The 22,351-nt window shown below is 43.3% G+C and overlaps 1 protein-coding gene across 8 annotated transcripts in view; it reads right to left on the reverse strand.

Moving 5' to 3' along the window:
* The window catches only part of pcdh19 (protocadherin 19), a 54,345-nt gene that overhangs the window by 12,526 nt on the left and 19,468 nt on the right, over nt 1–22,351 (reverse strand). For 4 of the 8 annotated variants that reach the window (XM_056382790.1, XM_056382784.1, XM_056382788.1 and 1 more), the window contains exons 3-4: nt 12,638–12,696; nt 10,728–10,900 (exon numbers count right to left, since the gene is read on the reverse strand). In XM_056382790.1, the coding sequence (XP_056238765.1) occupies nt 10,728–10,900; nt 12,638–12,696 (232 nt within the window). Of the gene's footprint in view, nt 1–10,727; nt 10,912–12,636; nt 12,697–22,351 lie in introns of all 8 variants that reach the window. The other 4 variants (XM_056382789.1, XM_056382783.1, XM_056382787.1 and 1 more) reach the window with 1 other exon arrangement.

A 22,351-nucleotide genomic window follows, 5' to 3' on the forward strand; every position in this document is an offset into this window, starting at 1 on the left:
CTGTGCTACACCATATAGACGATTGTCAGCAGTGAGGCAGTCCATGAGAAGAGCTGCAGCTCATATCTAAGACACACAGACCGAAATGGAGGTGGGAGCCTGGACTGAAGAAAAGAGAAGGAACTAATAGCCACATCTTCTCTGATTTCAGGAACATGACTATAGCATACATAAGGATGATGGCAGGAGGACTGACACAGTGGTAGTAATTGGATTTCTCAGGCCTTGTGCCCACTCATGATAACATGCTGAGCTGTGACATGAAAAGTCCTTATGTGTGGCAAGGGAGCAAGGTGCAGTAGAGTGGAAGTGACAGGTGTCAAAGATTCAATTCCTTCGCTCCTCGAGTTCTGTTTCTCTGGAGACTGCTGAGGAACAACCTGCCCTGTGGTAAAGCCAAACCCCGAGCTTGACATTCAGTTGCAAATCCAAGCTAGTTAAACCTATGTAGGATGCAGCAGAGGAGCTGGGGGAGGGGGGAGGGAGAGAGGAGGGGGTGGGGTGGGATCTGGCATTAGCTACTATGGATATAAGAGGTCACAGCCTGATTGCTTGCTTTATTTATTTTCTGATGCTAATGTGAGCTGAAAACGGAAGGAGCACAGGATTTCTAAGATGTGCTGGAGAACACACAAAGGGGCCTGAGACCCCCACTGCAGATCTCACAGATGTTGGGGGGTAGCGCAGTGTCTGGCCACAGTCCCCCCCCCCCCCCCCCCCCCCCCCCCCCCCCGGCCCCCATGCATTCTGGCCTCATCTTTAACGAGGATTGCATGAGAAAAGGCACATCATTAAAAAAGAGCCATTCTGAGACTTTCCTGTATGCCATTAAACTTAACAGCCGACCTCTCCCATTACCTTTTTCCTCAAATTTAAGGAGGTGGGGGACAGTGGGGTTTGATAAGTGACAAGATGCACCCATTGAGTGAATCCTGCCTCTCAGTTAATTAAATATGGAAGGAACAACAGTGAAGCCTCCTGGAATGTATTAAAGGTGTTTTCCAGACTATTTCTGTAAATAAGCAGATTAATGTAATAGATATTGTAGTATTTTTTATGGTCCACACTGACCTGATTTTACATAATGTGATATGATGATTAGGTTAATGGCCAGAAAGATGTGTGGTTGCCTAAAGGAAACATCTTATTAGCAGGACCATACAAGAATGGAGGGCCTTTGTGAATAATGTTTGTAATGTTGGTGAATTTACTTTAATTTGATTATCCGCCACCGCCAGCTAAGCCTCAGTGCAGAAACACCACTGCATCCTGTTCAGCTGTTGACCTTTCTCACACATGAAAAGAGTCAAAAGAGGCATAAATCTGACTACAGAGCATGTACGCCACAGTCGGTCAGATGGACTAGTTGGTAAACTCTGGTGTATTGATCTTCATTCAACTATGATGACCCTGTCAAGTTCAGCAGCAATAAGTGTTTCCTTCATCTGAATGACTCGTGTGCATGTTAATTTATTGAATAAGGAGCACACAGAACACAGAACCCAGAGGTTTAAAAGACTGAGATGCTCTTGAATATGAAGACGTGGTGAAAGACGAAATGCAGGCAAGTGGAGCTAGTGGAGATCGGTGGCCAAGAAAAGGTCAGGGGAAGCTCCCTGGGTCCAAGCAAACCTCAGTGGACCCCCTCCTCTCTGTTACTGTGCCTTCACTCTCTCATCAATAGTTTATAATCTGGGTCACCAGCAGCCACCATGTGCCTGCCACCTCTCAAAATGTTGAATTACAACATAGTGAGCTCATCCCTCCAAGGTCATCTAGGGGACAGCGAGGAACACTGACACTAATTGGTGAATGAAAGATAGTAATGATAGAGGTGGTTTGGATGACTTCTCTTTAACCTCTGTTTAACTTCTGCTGAGTACAAATCCAAAGAGCACATTCTGCCATGCCGTGTTTCACAGTATGTGCAGGGCCTCTGCAAGAGAAATTCTGCATTTCAGCGGCTATAAAATGTGACAGAATAAATCATTCTCACTGAATATACATGAGGAGAGCAGAATATGGAAATATTATAGCAGTATGCCTGAGGTAGTAACCTTTTGTTGCCACAACTGAGGAGGACGACATAACTTTACATATATCTGCTACATATTCCATCTGAGTTATAATGTTGTCAGGAGAAACAAGGTGATGAGAACCAAGATAAAAACCAGGATGGATATGACAAAGGCATTGGGGGGGACGCAGTGAAATGAAAGAAAAAAAAATGTAGGAAATCTCAAATGGATTAAAGAGGATGGAGGTATAGTGTTTTTCCCACAGTGAGGAAGTAATAGGGGTTAAAAAAAGAAATGCACATTGCTGCAGCACAGGAGAGACCCCCCCCCTCTCTCTTCCTCCCTCACCCCAGCTGCAGTGATAAATGTCTCTTTGTATTCTGGACAGAAAACTGCAGGCTACAATATACTTGTCAGAAGACAGCTGATTTTCCCCTTAAACAGAGCAGAGTATATTCTTAATCTTTCCTTTCACAGAGGCGTGAGATAAAACAAATGCCTCACGCCAAGACACATAATGCCAAGAAAATCTCTCCCCATTCACTACACGTTTGTGTGGCAAGTATGTACCAATATCCTCCTGTGTATACAATGTCTGTGTTTGCAGCAGGTGTAGCTATAACGTGTGCAACTGCATGCTATTTGTACTTTTCCTAAATTTCACAGCATCTTTAATCCCCGCAGTATAGCCATGGTTCCACTATGAGGGCTCCTAAATGGGACTCAGTGCTACAGGTAATGGAGCTGATTATAGCTATCTGGGCTACGGGCCAGCTGCCAGACTCTGCCCTGCCTGGAGGGAGCACAGGCCGCCTGGTGTCTGATATCCTGGGATCCCTGTAATACAAGCCTTGCTTTGGCAGTCACTCTGCGACTATCCTGCCCACTTCCAGCCACACACTGTGGCTCCTTTGAGTTAGTCTATGTGTATAGTATGTCCTCATCAGGTTGTTTACTCCACATGGCATCAGTCTATAGTCATACCATTTCAGCAACGGCACTGTAGCAAGTCATGCTTTTGTAGAGGAATATTAGGGACTCTCGAGAGGTGCCCTACCTTTTATTTTCTGTCCTAGGGGCAGAGTGGTTCTGGTGGCCATCTTTAATGTTACTGACACAAACTGCATTCCTGACACTTCTGACAACAATGGCTAATCAGTTGGGGACACATTCTGCTGGCACTGCCATAAAAATCTTTCTCTCAGCTGACCTGCAGCTATTAGAGTTGATACAGTAGTCACGCTCCTTCGTCTCAATTAAAACTCTAAGAATTCAGATGTCAGGACTCTGTCTAACATTGCTTTACAATTAATCTGCAACAGGACACACATTTCACAGGAAATATAATTTTGAATTACATTACATTATGGATTATATTTTCTATAAATGTAATGAGGATATGTTGTTAATTTACTATTTGGCATGCAACAAATACGTTCATACTGAACATCAGTAAAATGTTCACAGACGATGTATTTATTAGATGTTGCAGTACAATCTCCTTAGTGTCGTTGTGACTACAGCGTTATTACTCATTTTTATGGTTATGTTTATTCACTCACAGCACTTAGTTAAGGTTATGGAAAGATTAAGAATAATTTGCTTTGGCTCAATGTCCTTTTTGCTGTCACGATACGGTTTCATGCAACAGCCTCTGAACTTGCACTGTTTGTGGGTGGGAAGGATATAAATAAAGAAAAGCATGGCAGAGGAGGCTTTGTTAACCTCTCATTATGTTGAATTTACATCGTGTGTAGATGAAATCACTGTAAATGTAAATTATCTTCAAATTAGAATCCGTGGCACCAAGTCCGCATGAAACTGGAGGACCAAGAACCTTGCACTAAATAAAGATGCAGTAATGGTGAGAATGTCTACACAAGTGAGCACTGAGTAACAGTGGGAGGTGATGTGGGTGAAGCGGGGGCAGGGACATCTGGGGAGAAACTAAAATGACAAGTAATGAGTAAAATAATCAAATTTTAAAAATCGAATTAAAATGAATAATTAATTATTGATAGATTACTTTTTCTTTTCCTGTTTTCTCCCAAACAGGCCAATTAGGTGTGTGATAACAGTGTAACGGGGGCCGCAGTCCCTCCAGCCATTCAGCCCCTCTGTTTTAACCCACAGTCTTATTACTGCTTGTTTTGTATTGCAGTGGAGATGGGGCTGTGCCCACGCTGCGACCTCAAAGAATTAAAAACACAATGGTGCGGTTAGAAAAAAAATGGCTGCTGCCACAGTTCCTCAGACAAGAACTAGAATCAATCGGAGCCACAAAAGGCGATTGGACCGGAGACAACGCTATAGCTCTACTATTTGAATTTCTCCCTATGCATAGTATTTCTCTCTTGTGACCTTGCGCCATCTTTCTCCCTCTCTTGCTTTTCCCCTACTTCTCTGATTAACCTTTAAAGACGCACACTTGTCGGCCGCACACACACTCAATATACTGTGTACACCCTTTCAGACAGATTTAAAATTCAGGTACTCTCTCCTTTCTGTTTAATACACACTCGGCCCCCATCAACTTCGGCATATTACCTGTTCTTAATCTCCTTCCCTCTGTCTGGGATCACCCTGATCCCCCTGTTTTCCCATCTGCTGTCAATTGGGGCCCAGCTTGGCGAGATGTTCAACAAACAACTGTGATTCACTTGGTTTCTGCGGAGATTATTAACACACCTAGCATGCCACAGCGTCATGAATAAGCAATGGAGATCCGGAGCCCTATTTTCTCTCTGTCTCTGTGTTTCCTCCCTCTTTCTCTGTCTCTCTCTTTCTCTCTCTCTCTCTCTTGCCCTGAACTGAATGCCAGGATTGTCTAGAAAATGAGCTGTCAGTGGAGGGCCTGCAATGAGATACATCAGGCTCATTGTGAGCCCTAGAAAATAATGAACTATTCCCATTTCTCTCTCTGATATGTTCAATACGCTATCCATGACAAGTGCAGAGAGATAAGCAGTCCCCTCTTGAGCTGATTAAATACACTGGGTATATTCAGGAGAGCTTTGGCAGAATGAGGGTTCAGGGGATGCCATTATAGTATTGTAACATTACGATATGTTTCCAGTCTGGGCTGGAGATGAAGACCTTTTGCGTGTGTTTTTGTTTGTCTCTGTGTTAGTGTGTGTGTGTGTGCAGTTGAGAAAGAGAAGCTGGAGGCAATACTTGTAAGAACTTAACAGAGAATCAAAACATGTCAAGTTTGTTTAAGTCCTTCTCCACATCTCTTAACTTATTCCCTCTTGGAATTAACTAAAGAACTAAAGGGATGGTACTGTGCATCATTCTTAAAGAATCTGTTAGTTTACTTATGGAAGTACTGCAAACAAAAACTACCAAGAGGCCACAGACAGTTTTTTAAAATTGAGAACAGACATAAAAGCGGTGTGGTTTGAGCGGAACCAGACTTGCTTTACACAGTGAAATATATGAAAATCACATCTTCCCTTTGAGTGATAAAGGTCTTTCCTGCTTTAACAGGGGCAAAATCAATAATGGTCAACTCTGTTTTATTATATTAGGTGTAATTTCAATAAGACAGAGCCAGAGACCTCACTGAGTCCCTCAATTTCATTCAGCGATGCACGTACGATAAAAAAGACGAGCCCAGATGGACACAGCTTGAAATGACATTTTATTCCTTTCTTTTTCCTCAAGTCTCTACATCTCTCATTGTTCATTACAGACTTCACTACACCTGCTAGCAAGCATTCTCTGGTGTGTTTGAGCATGCGGTGTGTGTGCACTCTATCTTCCTTAATGCTTGTGTTGCACTGAGCTCTTTGTCACTGTCAGCCATTTTACCTCCACCACGGGTTCCACATTAGATTAGGCAAATCCAAATCAAAATGGATGGTCCCAGTATAGAGTTTATATGTTGATCTAATCATAAAATATCATAACACAACACATGTTGTTGCCAGTCTGAATCACGCGAAGAGTTGTGATGCTTAATTTAATCAAATGCTGTTTGAGAATCAGTCAAATCCTCTGGCACATTCACAGTTATGGTGGAGTGAGAGAAAGAAAAATATCACTCCTACCTGTCAGAGAGATTGTTTCCTCTTTCCCTCTTTTTATTTTCCCTCGCTAAGACTGCTTACTAGACTCTCAGCTCATCTCTCCATCTCTGTCTCCCTCTCACACACACACACACACACACACACACACCATCACACACACACACACACGCACAGACACTCTCTCCCCCTCTCGTGTTGTCAGCATAGCGCTGTTCCTGTTGCCTTCCTGATTCTGACACCTGTCAGCATTTTCGTTAGTAGATCAGAGAACTGCAAACTAGAAATGTTCCCGTGTTGAATTTAGGGCAAGTTTGCAGGAGAAACATGTGAGTTGCCTTTACTCTTTCTTTAATTCAACAGGGGAAGGGAACTGCTTGACTGGCACAAAGTTGGGAGATGTGGGTTGGAGATGTTTGCAGTCAGTAGATGGAAACAGAAGAGAAAGACAGAAAGACATATGGCGAGAGAGGGAAAGAGAGAGAGAAAAAGGTGCGGGGAGCTGAAATCAATTAGGAACAGTGAAACCCTGCGGATCTGCTGATGGAAGAAGGGAATATGGTGAAATCTGCGGCCCACGGAGGGGGCTTCCATTCCTAGGCTCCAGCTTCAGGCACACACCCATAGGGAGCTAACAGATAGATGAGAGATATTCTCCAGAGGTGGAGGCCAAGGAATATGTCAGAAATAAAAGAGGCCTGTTCCCTGCTCTGTCTAATTGAGCAGTCTCAGATCCCTTTGAGTTTAATAAACCAAGAACAAGGGATTTTTCTTTCTTTCTTTCTTTTTTCTTTTTTTTTTTGGAAGAAAACTCACACATTGACCTGGAAGTAATTCCAAAACCAAGACCACAATCGTCTAAACCCATAAATCGGCCACTGTAAAACAGCATCATGCTCTCCATTTCCCTCCCACAGAGATAACTCGAGCGATTTAACAATACATGAATCTTAATCCTTAAAAACCATGGCTCATCCATATCCACGAGGAATTAAAGTATGAGCTATGACAATCAAAGTCGAAAAAAAAAAAATAGATTTAGCTCTCTTTGTCACCAGCCCCCTCTGAGTCTGTTCCCTTGCTTCTCCCTTGACACTAATGGTTCTACAGAGCCAAAGCTAGTATGTCACACATTTCAACCAAATCCCCCCCTAACTTCACAGACATGCCTATAAAGATAAAGAGGAATTCATTTTATATAGCTCTTCTTCTCAGTTTATAGTTACAGTGATATCATCCATTTTTATTCTAAAGGCAGATATGAGGGAGCCATTACATGTTAAAGATAGCCCTTCCTTTATAGATTTTAAGAGATTTAATGTAATTTGTTCTTCAGACACTTCCCAAATCTAATCCACTGGGTGAGAATATTTCAGGTCAGACTTTCAAAAAGAGCGCACACGGCTCTTCAGATTCTTGGCAGGGATTCAACAAAGAGGCATTCGCTCAGATTTAAGTCTAAAATCTATTCACAAGCACTTGCTGAAAGTTACCTTGGTAGTGGCTGGTGCAGGAATAATGATTAGCGTTGTTGAAACCGCACCACTGAAGAAAAAAAAAGAAGCATAACCATGATGGACAAAAGCCAAATATCAAACTACTCAACTGACACAGAGGGAAAAAATGCCTACTGTTACATGTTGCTGGGTTAGTTAGCAGCTGAAACTCGTCACACAAATGGATTCCCACATGAAAGCCCACAAAATGATGTGGATGCAGGGTGTTTGTGTAAAGGTAACGGCTTGTCTCCTGGGCAAACAACACCTTTACATGGCGCTGGGAATGGTAAACATTTGCACTGTAAAAAGCCTGAGAGTTTAACCCTTCCTCCTTCCCCCTTCTGGCTTTCTTTTGTACTCAGCACTTATCAACACAAGAAAACAGAACAATAATAACACGCACACACACAGAAAAAAACACAAGGCTTCTATCCTCGGCTTGTGTGTGCTGTTGTCCTTTGGCAATTGCAGTCTCTCAACTTGTTTTCTGCCTTAGCTGGCAGGAGAGGCGCACTACACAACAGAGCTCCTCCCAGAAGACATCTAAGCAGTGGGGTGTTTAGTGAACATGCCTGTTTGTTTTCCGACAATTCTCTCCTTTCACTCACAACCAGCAGATAATGTCCATTTTGTCAATTAAGACAGATGAGCTCAAAGTAAAACCACATCACCACACGACTGGAACCACTGCGGTTCTCATATTATACTAAACTGTTCTATTTCTGCCACAGTACTCAAGTCAGTTTTCACAGAGGAAAATGAAGCAGGGAGATGGGGAGGCTGGTGTTCTCCTGAGGAGTCACACACAAAAAAAATAAAAAAATAAAAACCTGAGTATGTAAAATCCTAATACAACTGCGCCCCATGCTGAATCTGCCCATCTCTGTCGGCCCACCATGTCTTTTAACTATGTAATTACACCGTTGAGATGGTAATAGAGGGACGATTTCATTTGCTCCGTCATTAAATTTCTGCACGTGTAAGGATCTTTGGTCAATTCATTTAATAATTATGAACTCTCATTACTCTCTGGTGTGACCACTGCTGCTGACTGACTTTTAAAACAAAGGGAGGAAAGATTCTTGTGAAGCCATTTTGTTAAGTTGTTAGTGAGGAGAATAGCTGGCCAAAAAGTGAGTGTGTAGCTGGCCGCAATAAAAAAGAAAAAAAAAAGAAAAAAGAAAAAAGAAAGACAAGAAAAGCCAATAACAAACCATCTAATTGTAATTCCAAACAGATACTTTGTTATCATCTATTCGTTCTGGTCAAAACAATGGACAGCACTGTGAAATAGCCTCTTGCCTCTGTTTACCAGCAATGTGGAGCTGCATTACACATTCAGTAGGCATGCATCCATTTTGCTGAAACAGATACAATCATTGGTGGTGTTAATGAAAAAAGAGCTGCCTGAGAGAGCTCTCCCCACTTGTAATATTCTTCATGTACATCATTTCTAATTGTCTCCAATAATGAGATCCCACCACTAGAAGACCTGTCAGCATGCATTTTTTAGAGGCACAGGGATTTTTGCGGGTTGTGAAGTAATTACAGCTGGCAACTAATAGTCAGCAAATTCACTTTTCATTGTTCATTACTGTCTGAAGCCACTGAGGGAACACCCAGTCCAAGTTGATTCTAATGGTCACCATACTCCCTGACCCTATATCTGTCCATGTGTATCTCTCAGCTCAGGCAGAGGCAGGTATATAGGCTATAAACTGCCGGCCATGAGGGCAGATCCATGTATGACCCCATCCTTCATTTCTCCAGTGAACTAAAGTGTAGGTTGTCTAATATTATTCTTCCCCGATCAAACAACACCAACAGCAAAATTGCTCAAAGTGAAGCATCTGGTAAGTTAAACATTGCAGGGCAGAGACAAGGAAGAGCCTACACACGCCTGGTGCTGCTTCTTCAACCACACCCACACACTTCACAGTCCACTGATAAAAATAGATGGATAAATAATTAAAAAAAAAAAAAAAAATCACATAATCTTCATTCCTTTATGCTTTTTTATAAAGTAGGGCTCCTTTTCGTTATCTCTTGCTCATTAAAATTTCTCCTCTATATGAGCTGAGGAGGAAGAAAGCAGTGAGAGAGTAGACAGCCTCGCTCGGGCAGTGTTGGTAAAAAGGAACCAAAATTATGTCGATGTTAACTGAGGGAAGAAAAACTAAATTTGGCACGAGTACCCAAATTGGAGCACAGCACAAATGTAAAGTTCAGATACAGCGAGTGAGATCTGCAAAGTGCTGTCCTCAAGAGTGTGCTTTTAAAATATAATGTGCGGTCTTTCCTTCTCACTGAGAATAAAATTGCTAATGTGAGTCATCCTAAAATGTCTGTGATTTTCACACACACACACACACACACACACACACACACACACACACACACACACACAGACTCTCGTGCTCTGGTGAGCCGTTGCACCTGTGCATGTGGTGTTTCCTTTGAGCTCAGTAAATACCCTCAGGTGCATATAGTAACATCCTGGCCTGCTCCAGACAGCTTCATCCTGCTTCATCCTGCTGTCTTTGCCCTCTCTCTCTCTCTCTCTCTCTCTCTCTCTCTCTCCCTCCCTCTTGCTGACCCACTCTCTTCCTCAGTCTGACTGGCAGTAGTTAAGAGTGAACATGACCCTTACACTGACTTCTGCCAACCAAGTGGATGTCTTTTTAAACGGTGAGTCAGAAATGAAACATCAACATTAATTCCCTGCTAAATGATCCCACTGAATAATGGATGAGGGCACGTGGAGATATGTAGATTCCCACCTTCTACCTTTGTGAGCCTAATTGCTGCCATTCAAGCACATCTGAAGTCAGCCGGGCTTCAAGAGCAGACATGGCTACTATCAGTCAATAATGTTGCCTAAGCCTGTATCAAAGGGTAGCCTTAGCTGTCAGAGATCCCTCACATTAGCTGCTCTAACAGGACATCAAAGACAAAAAACTGTGTTGTTATTCATACTTGCACTTCTGAGGCCTGCAATGGGCATAATGCACCTTAAAAGATGCTCCGGTAGCATAAAAACAGACTCAAGCGCACACGCAAATACACACTGGTCTTATCTCAGAAACTGGCAAAACATACTCCAAATGATGTTGCAATCCTCTAAACACACACGCAGCACACAGGAAACACACACACTCACGTAGAAGCGCAGATTTTCTTACCTTGGTCAGGCAGCTGGCAAACATTGGGGGGGACGGTCATGTTCAGCACGTCATTGACAGCTGTGTCAACATAGTGTCCTCTCTGGACATCATGTTCACTGTCGGTCTGGTCACTCTCCTCGTGGCCGCTGTCCTTCAGACTGTTCCCCTCCAGGTCCTTGAATGTCGATGTGCTACATGGGGGCCAGGAGGGAGGAGAGGGAAATGTTGATTAACTGTCATGTCACCTTCTCTCGCATGCTCTCCTTCGTCCTCTTGTCTCTGACAGTGTGTGAGTAGCTGTCCGTCTTTCCCTCTGTCCCTTTCTTTATATGTCCTTTCTCTGAATTCTTTGCCCTTTTTTACGTGATCCATTTCCATGAATTCCAAACAGATGAATAGTAATTTGTTTTAGGACAAGTCTTTGTTAAACACTACACTTCAGCGTCTGTGTTGGCAGTAACCATGAAATAAGAAGAGGCTTTAAATCTGTTGAGAGCCTTTTTGGATTAAGTGAACATTTTTTACCTTCACAGATAGCACGGCAGCTACGGGGTGTTTTAGACAGGGACATTTTAGATGGATGCACTGACTTCAAGGACATCGCACTGAACAAACAGGAGGCACTCACTCACTACAATCAAACAAATACTGCAGTAATCAGGAATTCCTGGAAGGAAGATGGATGTAGGAAACGCTGGAAGCATACAAACTGAGCATCTGTCTTGTTTGGGGCTCACAGTCAATAAAGAGGGTGGGGTGGGGGGGCACAATCAACAGCTGCACAGTAACAGCGTGATTTCCCTTCATTTGATTTCCATCCCACTGGAACAAATTCTGCTTTACAAACAACACTAAATAGGGGTGAATATATGAACATGTGTTCTTGCGTGAGAAAAAAGAGACTGAGTGTATCCAAGAGGAGGAAAGAGGTTATAGGAGAGTCAAAGAAAAAGAATAGAAAGTAGACTGAACAAAAGTGTGGAAACAAAAAGAAACGTAGAGGAAGTGAAGGACAGTACAAGGTAGCTGCATTCCCCAGCCCAAGCCTCACACACTCCAGCCTTGGAAAGAGAGGACTGCAGTGGAGGTAATGTTGGCTCTCTGATGTTATCACTGTAATTGCACCTGTCCCAGACCATAGGCTCGCTGGCTCCTGAGGGAATTTCTTTGTAGTGTGCTGCAGAGGCCCCACACTTGAATACTCTTTGTTTACATTAATGCAGGGAATCTTTTGGGGGGGAAATTGCCATAATGGGTTTTCAAAAGGCTGGGATGGCCTCAAACAAAAGAAAGCCTGGACTGTTCCATAGCTGCATGTAAAAAGGGAGAATTGCAGTTTCAAAGGAGAGCCTGGTTAGAAAAACCTCTGTGGCTGCGGGGAATTGTATGACCCCCCCATCCCAACCTTCAACCCCGCATTCCTGCAACCCTATCTAATATCTTGGTTCAGGTGGACTGAATAACAATGCACAATGAAAACGATTCTTCACTTCTCCACGCAAGGAAAAAAAAAGAACATAATTATTGACTGTTTATGAATCTGTTGTCTTGGGCAACGGTGGAGAAATCTCTTGAATATAATGTAATCATTAAGTACATGAGCCACATGTGTTACTAACGAACCGAATTACAGGAGAGTAATAAGGTTATGTGGAAATATGAAAATCATTGCTTGCACATTCCACCGCTCTGTGAAATCTAATAATCTGAAAGTATGAGTTTGTGGCTCTTTTCAACAAGTGTCTACTAAACGCATTATGGTGTAATGGTATTTACCCCAAAATCGTATCCTCCCATTGCACTTACACTGAATGAAAAACACCCAGGAACACATGCAGCTGCAACAGTAGCTGTGCACTCATTAGATAAAACAATTACAGATAACAATGGTAACGAGGTGCTGCTAACAATTCCTAATCAAGACATACCTTTTAATGAGGTGGGCTCTGCTGTTCACGTAACTGGAGTCAATGGAATAATTCTCCGTCTGTAAGAGAGCGATGCAGGGGGTGGGGGTGGGGTGGGGGTGAGTGGGTGGGGTGTGGGGGTTGTGGTTGAGGAATGATAGAGGGGGGGGGGGCAACAGAGGGAGAGGTACTTTTAATAATGGAAGCAACCAAAATAATGTTACCAGTAATTGGCTTTCAGTAGAAATGTTATTTTACACAAAGGCCCCGGTGAGCAGCCGTGGCTTTTATAGGGCTGTATCCTATTCTCTTTCAAAGCACACACACAGAGAGGCTGACTGGGAGCTGGGAGCTGAGGAGAGTGCTGCAGTGAGCACAGCCTCTCTTCTCCTCTTCACCCTCCCTGCTCTCGATCCCTTGCTCCCTCCCTCCACTGCCGGTCAGCCCACCGTCTTTAAAGTGTAGTCATTAGGGAGAACAGACTATCATGCAGACAGAGGGAGAAGAAAAGTTTCCCTTTTTTCTTCTCTGAACTCTTCACTTTTACCATGTTTGAGAAGACATTAATGTAGAAATATTAAATAAATAACTGCAAGAGAAGTAGATGAAATTAAGAGTGTACCAGGGGAATCTTAACTCCGCAATTGCAGATGAAAAGGCTTTCAGAATATGCATACGATAGATCTCTGACCCACATTAGAGAACACAGTTCAAAGGCATCCTAAATTCATTTTTTTTTCAACATTTATTTAGTAAGGAGAATGTCTGAGTAAGAGCACATGGACAGAGGAGGCAGCGTACACTGAGCAGGTAGCCCCTCCTGCATCTGCCAAGCATCTACTCACACCAGGCAAGATGTCAGAGGGCCAAAGGGTATCAAAGCCTCTCAAAGGACTTTCCCAGTCCTGCGAGAAGGCAGGATACGAACCTTTCGACAGTGTTTGATAAGATGCAGGTGTTTTCTGCAGAAAGAAAGCAGAGCCTTCACTTAAAATTCCACGAGGCAGATATTGTATCCCGATAAAGGCTGTGAGTCAATGGCTGACTTCCGAGGGAAGTCTACAGTACCGATATCAAAGCAATGTTGAAAAAAATTCTCCCCTATGATAAGAAAGGTTAATGTAGGCACAAGAGCACAGTTGCTGATTATCAAGCGGGCTACACATTTGAGACAGGCCTGCTGTTGAAGTAGCAGTGGCCGTGCACAGCTGTCGCACATGGTGACCAAACAGATTCGGATGTAAACTCAGCGTGCCACTGTGCGCACACTATCCTTATTAGATGCTAACGGGATTGAACATCTTGAACTTTTTCAGCTGCGTGGAAGTGAAACCACAATGCCAAGGAGTCTGAGCAGTGAAGACGGGGGTGCAGAGAAAATGTCAAATATTAGTCCAAGTCTTCTTGGATCACTTTATAAATAAATACATAAATAAAAGTGATGCTGGCAGATTACAGCTGCCAATGTGCAGCGTTTACCTCTGGCAAATGGCTCCCATGACCTGTTTGCACTCTATGAAAAATGTAAAAGCTTGTTAATCCTATCAAATGCATGTCGTTGTTTGTTTAGATTCATGGTATTGATGCCATTTTTCAAGGCTTCAAAGACAACATGCTGGGCAGCATTATCATCTGACTGAAGCTGACGCTGTTCTTGTCTCTTTAGTTGCTGTAACCCTTAAGGAGCTTCTGTATATGTCAGAGGTGTAGTTATCTTTCAGCATTCTCCAAAGTGCAGAGGTTTCCCTTCACTCATCACCAGATAAGCTGTTGTTTGCCATCTCACCTCATTTACTCCTGATTATTTTTGAAGGGAAATTGTATAATGATAAGCAACAATGCGAGGGCAGGCCTCTGATTGGGGTGTGCGAAATTACGATGCAATGTGTTTGCGCTGAAGGTTAGCATCATTCCATCTCCTTTTTCACCATTTACCCCTAATTAAACTTTAACTCATTACTATAGAGAGGATAATTCATAAAAAGGAATTTAATTAACATTTTATTATTAGACCTTAATTTGGAGCACACCATGTTTGTTCTCTTGTATTACCCCTGACTCCTTTTGTTCCCGTTCAGCTTGACTCCATTAAATATCAAAGGTAACGGCAGTAGCAACATACTGCAACTCAGATTAATCATCAATTAATTATTAACATATATTATTTCATTAATTTGATAATTTACGCCCCATTTTAAAAAGGTATATCTGTTTTTTTTTTTTTTTTTTTTTATAAAATAATAATATTAATATAATAATATAAGATTTCTAGATCTATAACATGAAGTGTAAACACGTATGTGTTGTGTTCCACCTGTGCTCCACTTTGGTCCCTGTGAACATGAATTAAACTGCCCCATCTTCTACAGTGGCTGCGCATCCAGTGAGAGACTAATGAAAATGCAAGGCATGAGTAACAAGGGGAAAACTTCATTTAAGAAACAAGATAGAAAATTTCTTGTGAATGTCACTCTGGCTGCAGCCTGAAATTGGTTTGGACGGCAGGTTTCTGTGTGAGCGCGGCCTGCAGAGGAAGGCAGCCTGCCCCTGCTTTCAAGCTGTTCCAGTCCTGAAATGGAACTGTACTTTCCATAATGCAATTCTCTCTCTGGATTTTTTACATGGAGCCCTGTGTAATTTGTGGTAGGTACAACAAAAGAAGATCATAATTTTCCACCATTCTGTGTTTTTGCATCACCATCTCTTCCACTCCAGCTCATCTCCAACACAGCAGCGTCTCATTACTCAAAGGATTCAGTGAAGATAACCACATTTCCTCTATTTATCAAATTGTCAGTGGAAATAAACAAAATACCCAACATGTGAGAGCATAACCTTGGGCATTGATGAGTCACTCATGAGTGCCTATTCTGAGGAGGAATCGGATGCATTAGCCCAGGCTTCCTGTAAAGAAATGTAATGTCTGCCCCCACATTTCTGATTGACCTCAAATTGGAGGACATGTCAATATATCTCGCTGGGAGGTCAAGTTTCAGGCAAGATGATGAGGACTGCTTAACTACAGCGAGGACGCCACAAATGGCTACTTAATCAGGTTGGACAATGTGTTGTTGTGATCTGAGCGGCCCCAGTTTGGCGGCCAGAGCCACTCTATCCCCATAATTATTGTTCCGTTTCATCTGGAGGACTGGAGGGAGGAATGTAGTCCCCAGTGCCGCTGGGTGACTGATAGGTAGTGTCAGGATGAGTGGGGAGGGAAGTGGAAAGAGAGTGGTGAGAGAGAGGGTGAAGATGGGTGGAAATGGGTGAGACTTGACCTGCGGGAGGCTTGCGGTCCAGCTGCTGCAGCCCAGTAGCTTTCCCCTTTTCACCCTTTGCTTCTTTCTCTCCAGTAAAACCTGAGGCACAGCGACGATGGGCTCGCTTCTCTGCCACTGAGAGGAAAAGCAATCTCCTCGCCTAGTTGCTGCCGTAAGATTTGATTTGCCTTCCTCCCAGCGTGACAATTGGTTCTGTAGTCTGGATGCAAGTGTATTCATTGTGTGGGGGCATGGGGAGCACCAGGGAGAAGAGGAGGGGTGGGGGAGTGAAGACACCAGTTGTTACACCAGTAAACACCCGACAAGTTCAGCAGATGTCACACAGATAGGAGAGAAAAAGAGAGAGAAAAATGTCACACAGCTGCCCTACTGTATGCATTATTGAGGCTGACACAGCAGAGTACATTTAAACAAGGAAGTAAGTTAGGAAAATATGGACAGATGCAGCGACATGCACTGATAACATGCTAATTTGAAAAAAGGATGCATAAGATTGACATCATCGGCAATCTGTTTCTTACTCAAGCTTTAATTTGTAGACAATTTTTCTTTTTCTTTTACAGTTACAGTTAAAAAAATAAAGGATTGACATGAAACCAGAATGTGATTTTAAATCACACGATTTAATCTTGCTTAAAAATAAATGCATTACCATGAATCTTTGAAGCAAAGTTAATATTTGATACAAGCTATATCTACTAAATATGAGTTCAATTGCTTAAAAATAGGCTAGAAGGTTTTTAAAGCAGGGTGGAGCTGGTTGCACAAGACAGCGTCCAAAAAAAACTCAGCATCTAAGAGAAGAAAAATCGATTGCACTAGTGAGTGTTTCATGTCTGTCATGGATGCAACTCTTTAATGTCATCAATTTAGCTGACAGAAAACATCCATCCATGCTTGTTGTGGACACAAAATGCTCTTACTGCCACACTAAAATGCACAGTTTAAACGTACAGAACAACAGACTAGACAGAATCAATTAAAACTGTCAGATCGAATTGTGCTGCTTCATTCTGTGTTTGAGCAGTCTGAGGTTGTGCCTCAGTCTTGGTTTATTGTTGCTACAGCTTGCTCATGGACTCCCCTTGGTCCCAGAAGGAAATGTTACACATAATGTGCCTTGTTATTGATATCCCGTTGCTAAAGGAAGGGATGAGAAGAAAGGGATCCAGAGGGCTTACAGGGCAAGCTGGCTGCAATTAGAAAATAAAAAAAGGCTTCATTATGCAGCTAGGTTTGGCTGTGATGGAGTAGTAGTAATGGGTGAAAAAGTTACCGGATGAAGGATGGAGCAGTACCTGAAACTGGCTGTTTATACATGCATGCATTCCCCACCCCACCCCCATGTGATTTTGCAGTGAGGATCCAGAGGAGTGTGTGAGTGTGTGGATGTCTGCCGGTGACTTTCTCATCCTATACACTGTGCCTATGAAAAGAAATGCTCCACTCTGAGCCTCTTGCACATTCACATTCTTGCACACACAGTCTCTCTCTTTCTGCTTCGGTACAAAGGCACTGCTCCAACAATCCCTGACTTGCAGGGCTGTGCTGGCACCCGACCACTGTGCCTCTGCGTCGACACCCAGCAGCACCTCTAGGCAGCTTGCTTTCAGTCTGTACGACACCCATGACGAAGACATAGACCACCAAAGCACCTGCTCAGACTGGGTTTATATTTTGTTTACCACGTGAAGAAAAAAAAACATTCCTCAGCCCCTGAGCTGCCATAACCCTCCACCTACACCCCCCCTCTGCCCTCAAACCCGACGACCACCATCACCAGCATCTTCCCGATTATAGAATTTCCCATAGATCCTCTGCCATCTGCTAGATTATAGATTTCCCTTTTCCTTTTGAGAGGGCAAGGCCCCTAAGGGAGGATCAGTGGTAAAAAGGGTGAAAGAGTGCCTGAGGCACAGCCATGGTTGTGGATGAGATTACATTTTCTATTTCTGTCTGCTAAAGGGGGCCTGCCGTGATGAATACAGAGAGTTGTTACCATTTAATATCAACTGGCTCCCCTGAAAACTCAAATTATACACAATCAATTGTGACAGAAGGGTACATGTGTGACAAATAACCTGCCACATTCTCTGCATCATTTCACTTCATCACCCATCAATTCAACCCAAACCCAGAAGCACATTTGAGAATCAATCATGTTATGAAAGTGAGTGATTCTGTGGAGAGAAGGTTTTTAAAAGCTTCCTTGCATCGCTCTACTTCGTACATTTCTGCAGTCTTTGTAGCTGGACAAAAAAATAAATAAACTGGGTGAATTAAGTGCTATTATGAGGTCACTTGTGTCCTTGTGCTGAGTATTGTTTCAGCAAACTCACAGGCTCTCTGAAAGACAATGACACAGATACGTAAACACAGCGCCTCTTCCTGCTTGCATTTCCTCCTCCTTTTTCTTGTCTTCCCGTGTGAAATCGAACAAATATTTGCCCATTCTAACCAAAACAATCACTCCCTGCTCTCTTCAAGTGTGGAAAAGGTCCAGAGTACCAAGTCTATTGCTTGCTCCACCTGTATATCACCCCCACATAGGAAACTGCAGATCATGTGGCTGTCTTGTATTCTTAAGCAGAGACAATAGTCCAGACCAGTCTCCATGTCACTCAGGCCTACAGGCTCCACAGAAGTCCAGTTAGTAGATATGTGATTAATTATACATACATTGATAGAAACAACATTCATTATTCATGAGCTTCTCAATGTCAAAGCTATTTCCCTCCCTTTCAGCATGATGAAAAGATTTTAAATAATAGGCCCCCTCTGCAGACGCCTGCATTCCAGCGGAGTCTGCTGACGCTAAAGAGGCTTAAGTCAGAGCTGTTGTCTTACCAGGGAATCGCTGCTCAGGCCCGACGTGTTTCAAACTGTTGGTGACTGTGGCTTCCTGGGTCGGTGTTTTTGTTTTGTCTTAAGAGAAACGGCTGGTGCATTTACTCCTTTCAGATGGAGGTATAGTGTCCACTTGGAATGAATAGATTCTACTGCGTCACCAGGCACACACGGCTGGATAGGGTTTCATTTAACACCTGTTCGGTGCTCAGGTCTGCATGTGTTTTTTTTCAGACTTATTCTATCTGCAAGTCAGAAAGAAAACCTGAGTATCTCTATGAGATTACGATTCATGGTTTTACATAGTAAAAAGGAGGGAGGGAGGAAAAAGACTTGATTATGTACGCTGTTTCCTAAAAGAAATCGGCTTACTTTTCTTAAAGCCTGTGGAGCCCAATCAAACTCAAATAGCAGGAACTTCCCCTTTAGGCAAGTCTTGAGGGATTTTCTTTAATTTGGATGTCAGACCAAAAAGTTTTCACACTTCTCTCATCCCCAAATCTGTTAATGTGTGTATAGCGCCACATGAGAGCGGTAGATGGGGATTTTTTTTTTTTTTTATCAAAGACTCGGGAAATGTTGAGGGTAACATCTAATCCAGGTAGTTTTCGGTTTCTTAGAGGCTTCTGGGAATAAGTTTTACAAACATATGTTTATAGCAGTCATTTCATTTTTCTGAGTGAATTACTAGATAGCATTTTCCCTCTTGCTTGTGCCCTATATCAGCCAGTGTTGAGGGAGAAGGGGGGTGGGGGTGGGGGGGTGGGGGGGCACGCTAAATTAGTGCACAAGGAATTCCCAAAGGTTTCTCCCATCTCCCCTGGGCTGGGCCTTAAAAATAAACACTCAGAAACACTGCAGATTATGTAAACACATTTGCCTTAAATGCTTGCATGAGAGCAGTGACTGAATAAATAAACAGCGTTACTTTCAGTCACTTTTGAAATCAGTAAACTTACAAATAATTTTTTGATTAACCCAATGCACAAGAGGACGACAGAAATTAGAGATCTGTGAATCTGTGAGGAGAGCTTATCAGCTTGCACTCTACAACATGGTGGAGCACAGCTTGGTACATTTTCTCTTAGCAGCTTAAAGGTGGCTGCCAGTCACATCGGCGCTGCTGTAGTCTCTCTGTCTCTCTCTCTCTCCCTCCCTCTTGCTTTTTCTCTCGCTGACTGTGACAAGGCATCTTTCCAGACATTTTAGTTGGATGGAGATTTGCAGCAGCTCATTACAGACTGGGAGGCTCTGTGAGTGGATGCAGTCACTCGGAGATGGATTGAGTGGGTCTGTTTATTGACATGCCTTAATCTGACACTGGGTAAAGGGAATGAGTCACCGCCTCCAGACACACTACCACATCACAGCCACTCCAGCAAATAGGGAGGCAGCACCCAGGATACAAGTGGAACTTCATCAGCGCTCATTAATCCAACTACCCCAGGCAACTCGCTCAAACAAACCATGTTTACTCTGTGTGTTGGCTGGATGGAGGGGTGATGGAGCTTTTCAAAGGGCATGTGTGCAGGTGCTCAGATCCGCAACGCACACACAAACGCGCATTCTGTTCCCCCCACCCCCTCACCCCACCCCCAGCTCACCCAACACACACACATACAGTATACAAACATGAACTCCGGACTCCAGCTCATCAAAAAATCCAGCCGCCCTCTTAACCCGCAACCCCCTAAACACAATATCTGTGCACACCAGCTGCTAAAACTCAGTCGATGCACTTTGTCTCGGCAAATCCGAGCTGGTGCGCAAAACAGGGGTGGACGATCGGGCCTGATGCCAAAGTACGTATCATTGAACGGGGCTTTTTATTAACCAGATGGGCATACAAGATCTTTTAGCTCGCATCACAACAAGGCTTCTCCTCTCAGTGATTCAGCTACAGTGTTAGCTTTTAGATCCAGTTTTCCAGTGCTTCAATGGAAGCAACATCTGGTGGTAATATTTGGGATGGTCTTTCTAGGCAGCTGTCAGTGCTGGGATTGACAGCAGAGTATTAGCTGTTTGCACATCACCACCGCATCTGTAAATCCAGCTTGTTAACAGGAGTGTGACAGGCTGCCATCAGGGCAGAGGCGGAACAGAAAACATCCAATGCCCAACGTTTGTTGTTTTCCATTACACTGCTCTTTAGTACATTGTCTGTGAGATGTGAAAATGTGAATCCTCTATATTTCACATTTAACTGTAAATTTGAAAAAAAAAAAAAAAAAAAATCTACACCTCAGCAAAAACAAGAAATATATGCGAAATGTGTAAGACATTCACAAACAAAAATAAATCTCTCTTGAAGAATGCACACATGCACACAAACAAGCAAAACAAGCAAAAGGGAACAAACACTGTGTGAGTCGGAAAGGGAATAACACAACGCAAACATGAACACACACACACACACACACACACACACACACACACACACAGTTGCAGTGGGGCAGAAAGTCGGAGCGGGGCCTGCTGTCGTCTCCGTCAGGGACAGCTTGGGAGCAGGGCCAGTGGAGAGGGGGCCAGATGCAGCGGGCTTGACCCATTCATTCATGAGGGAGGGGGGTGTTTCAGCTGCTGAAACACACAGGGATTATCCACACTGACTTCATTTAATTTAATTTGTATTAGGGCCATCTTTGGGGGCAAACATCGTTTTTCACTGCGGGGGATATATGGGGTCATGGAAAACAGCAACAGACGGCGGATCGCTGAGTCCTACCCCTGCAGTGGATCCGCAGGGGAAGGCATGGCACTGTATTCTCAGACCTCAGGCACACACACACACACACACACACACACACACACACACACACACACACACACACACACACACACACACACACACACACACACACACACACACACACACATACATACACATACACACACCCGATCTTGTTTCCCCCTAATTATGCCTTTATTATGAAGTCAAATATATCCAACTGAAATCCATCTTAGACCATGCATCCACCTTTCCACAGCTCGGTTTCTTGAAATGAAGACCTTGAATCCTTTTGTTCTGCCACCATAAACAACATGTAGTAATTTTCGGTGCTTATCAAAGCTCTGCACTTTGCACTTGTCTGTGTGTGCTTGTGTGTGTGTGTGTGTGTGTGCCTGCGTGTTGCAAACACACACACTAAGCTGTTATCTACCAAGAACATATCTTAGGGGTGGATGTTTATCTGTGCTGATGCAGATTGGAGGAGTTCTCTTTGTCTCAGTGCAGTGGTACATAATATTATTTGTCTTTTGTTTTTTCATCGTTTTATTTCTCCTAGGCTGATACAGTTTGATATCCTATGGTGGAGAAATCCTTTTAGTTACCCCCAGGCATTTAATGTGCTTTTACTTGTAATCTGGGAATTTAATAAATGAAAAGGAGATGGCAAAAATCTGCACACAATCGAATACAACCCGCTGTATTACGTGGAACATGACTTACACTGTTACGCAGAGGAGGAAAACAACTGCAGCGAGTGAGTGAGTACCCAACATGCCTCCTCGCAATTTACAATAGCTCTGTGGAAAAAATATGGCAGCAATCAGCCATCAAGTCTGCTGTAGCCCAAGCCTGTGGTCACAGGACAGCATCATTTTT

This window comes from Seriola aureovittata, chromosome 8 (genome assembly GCF_021018895.1).
Source record: "Seriola aureovittata isolate HTS-2021-v1 ecotype China chromosome 8, ASM2101889v1, whole genome shotgun sequence".
NCBI classification, from domain to species: domain Eukaryota; kingdom Metazoa; phylum Chordata; class Actinopteri; order Carangiformes; family Carangidae; genus Seriola; species Seriola aureovittata.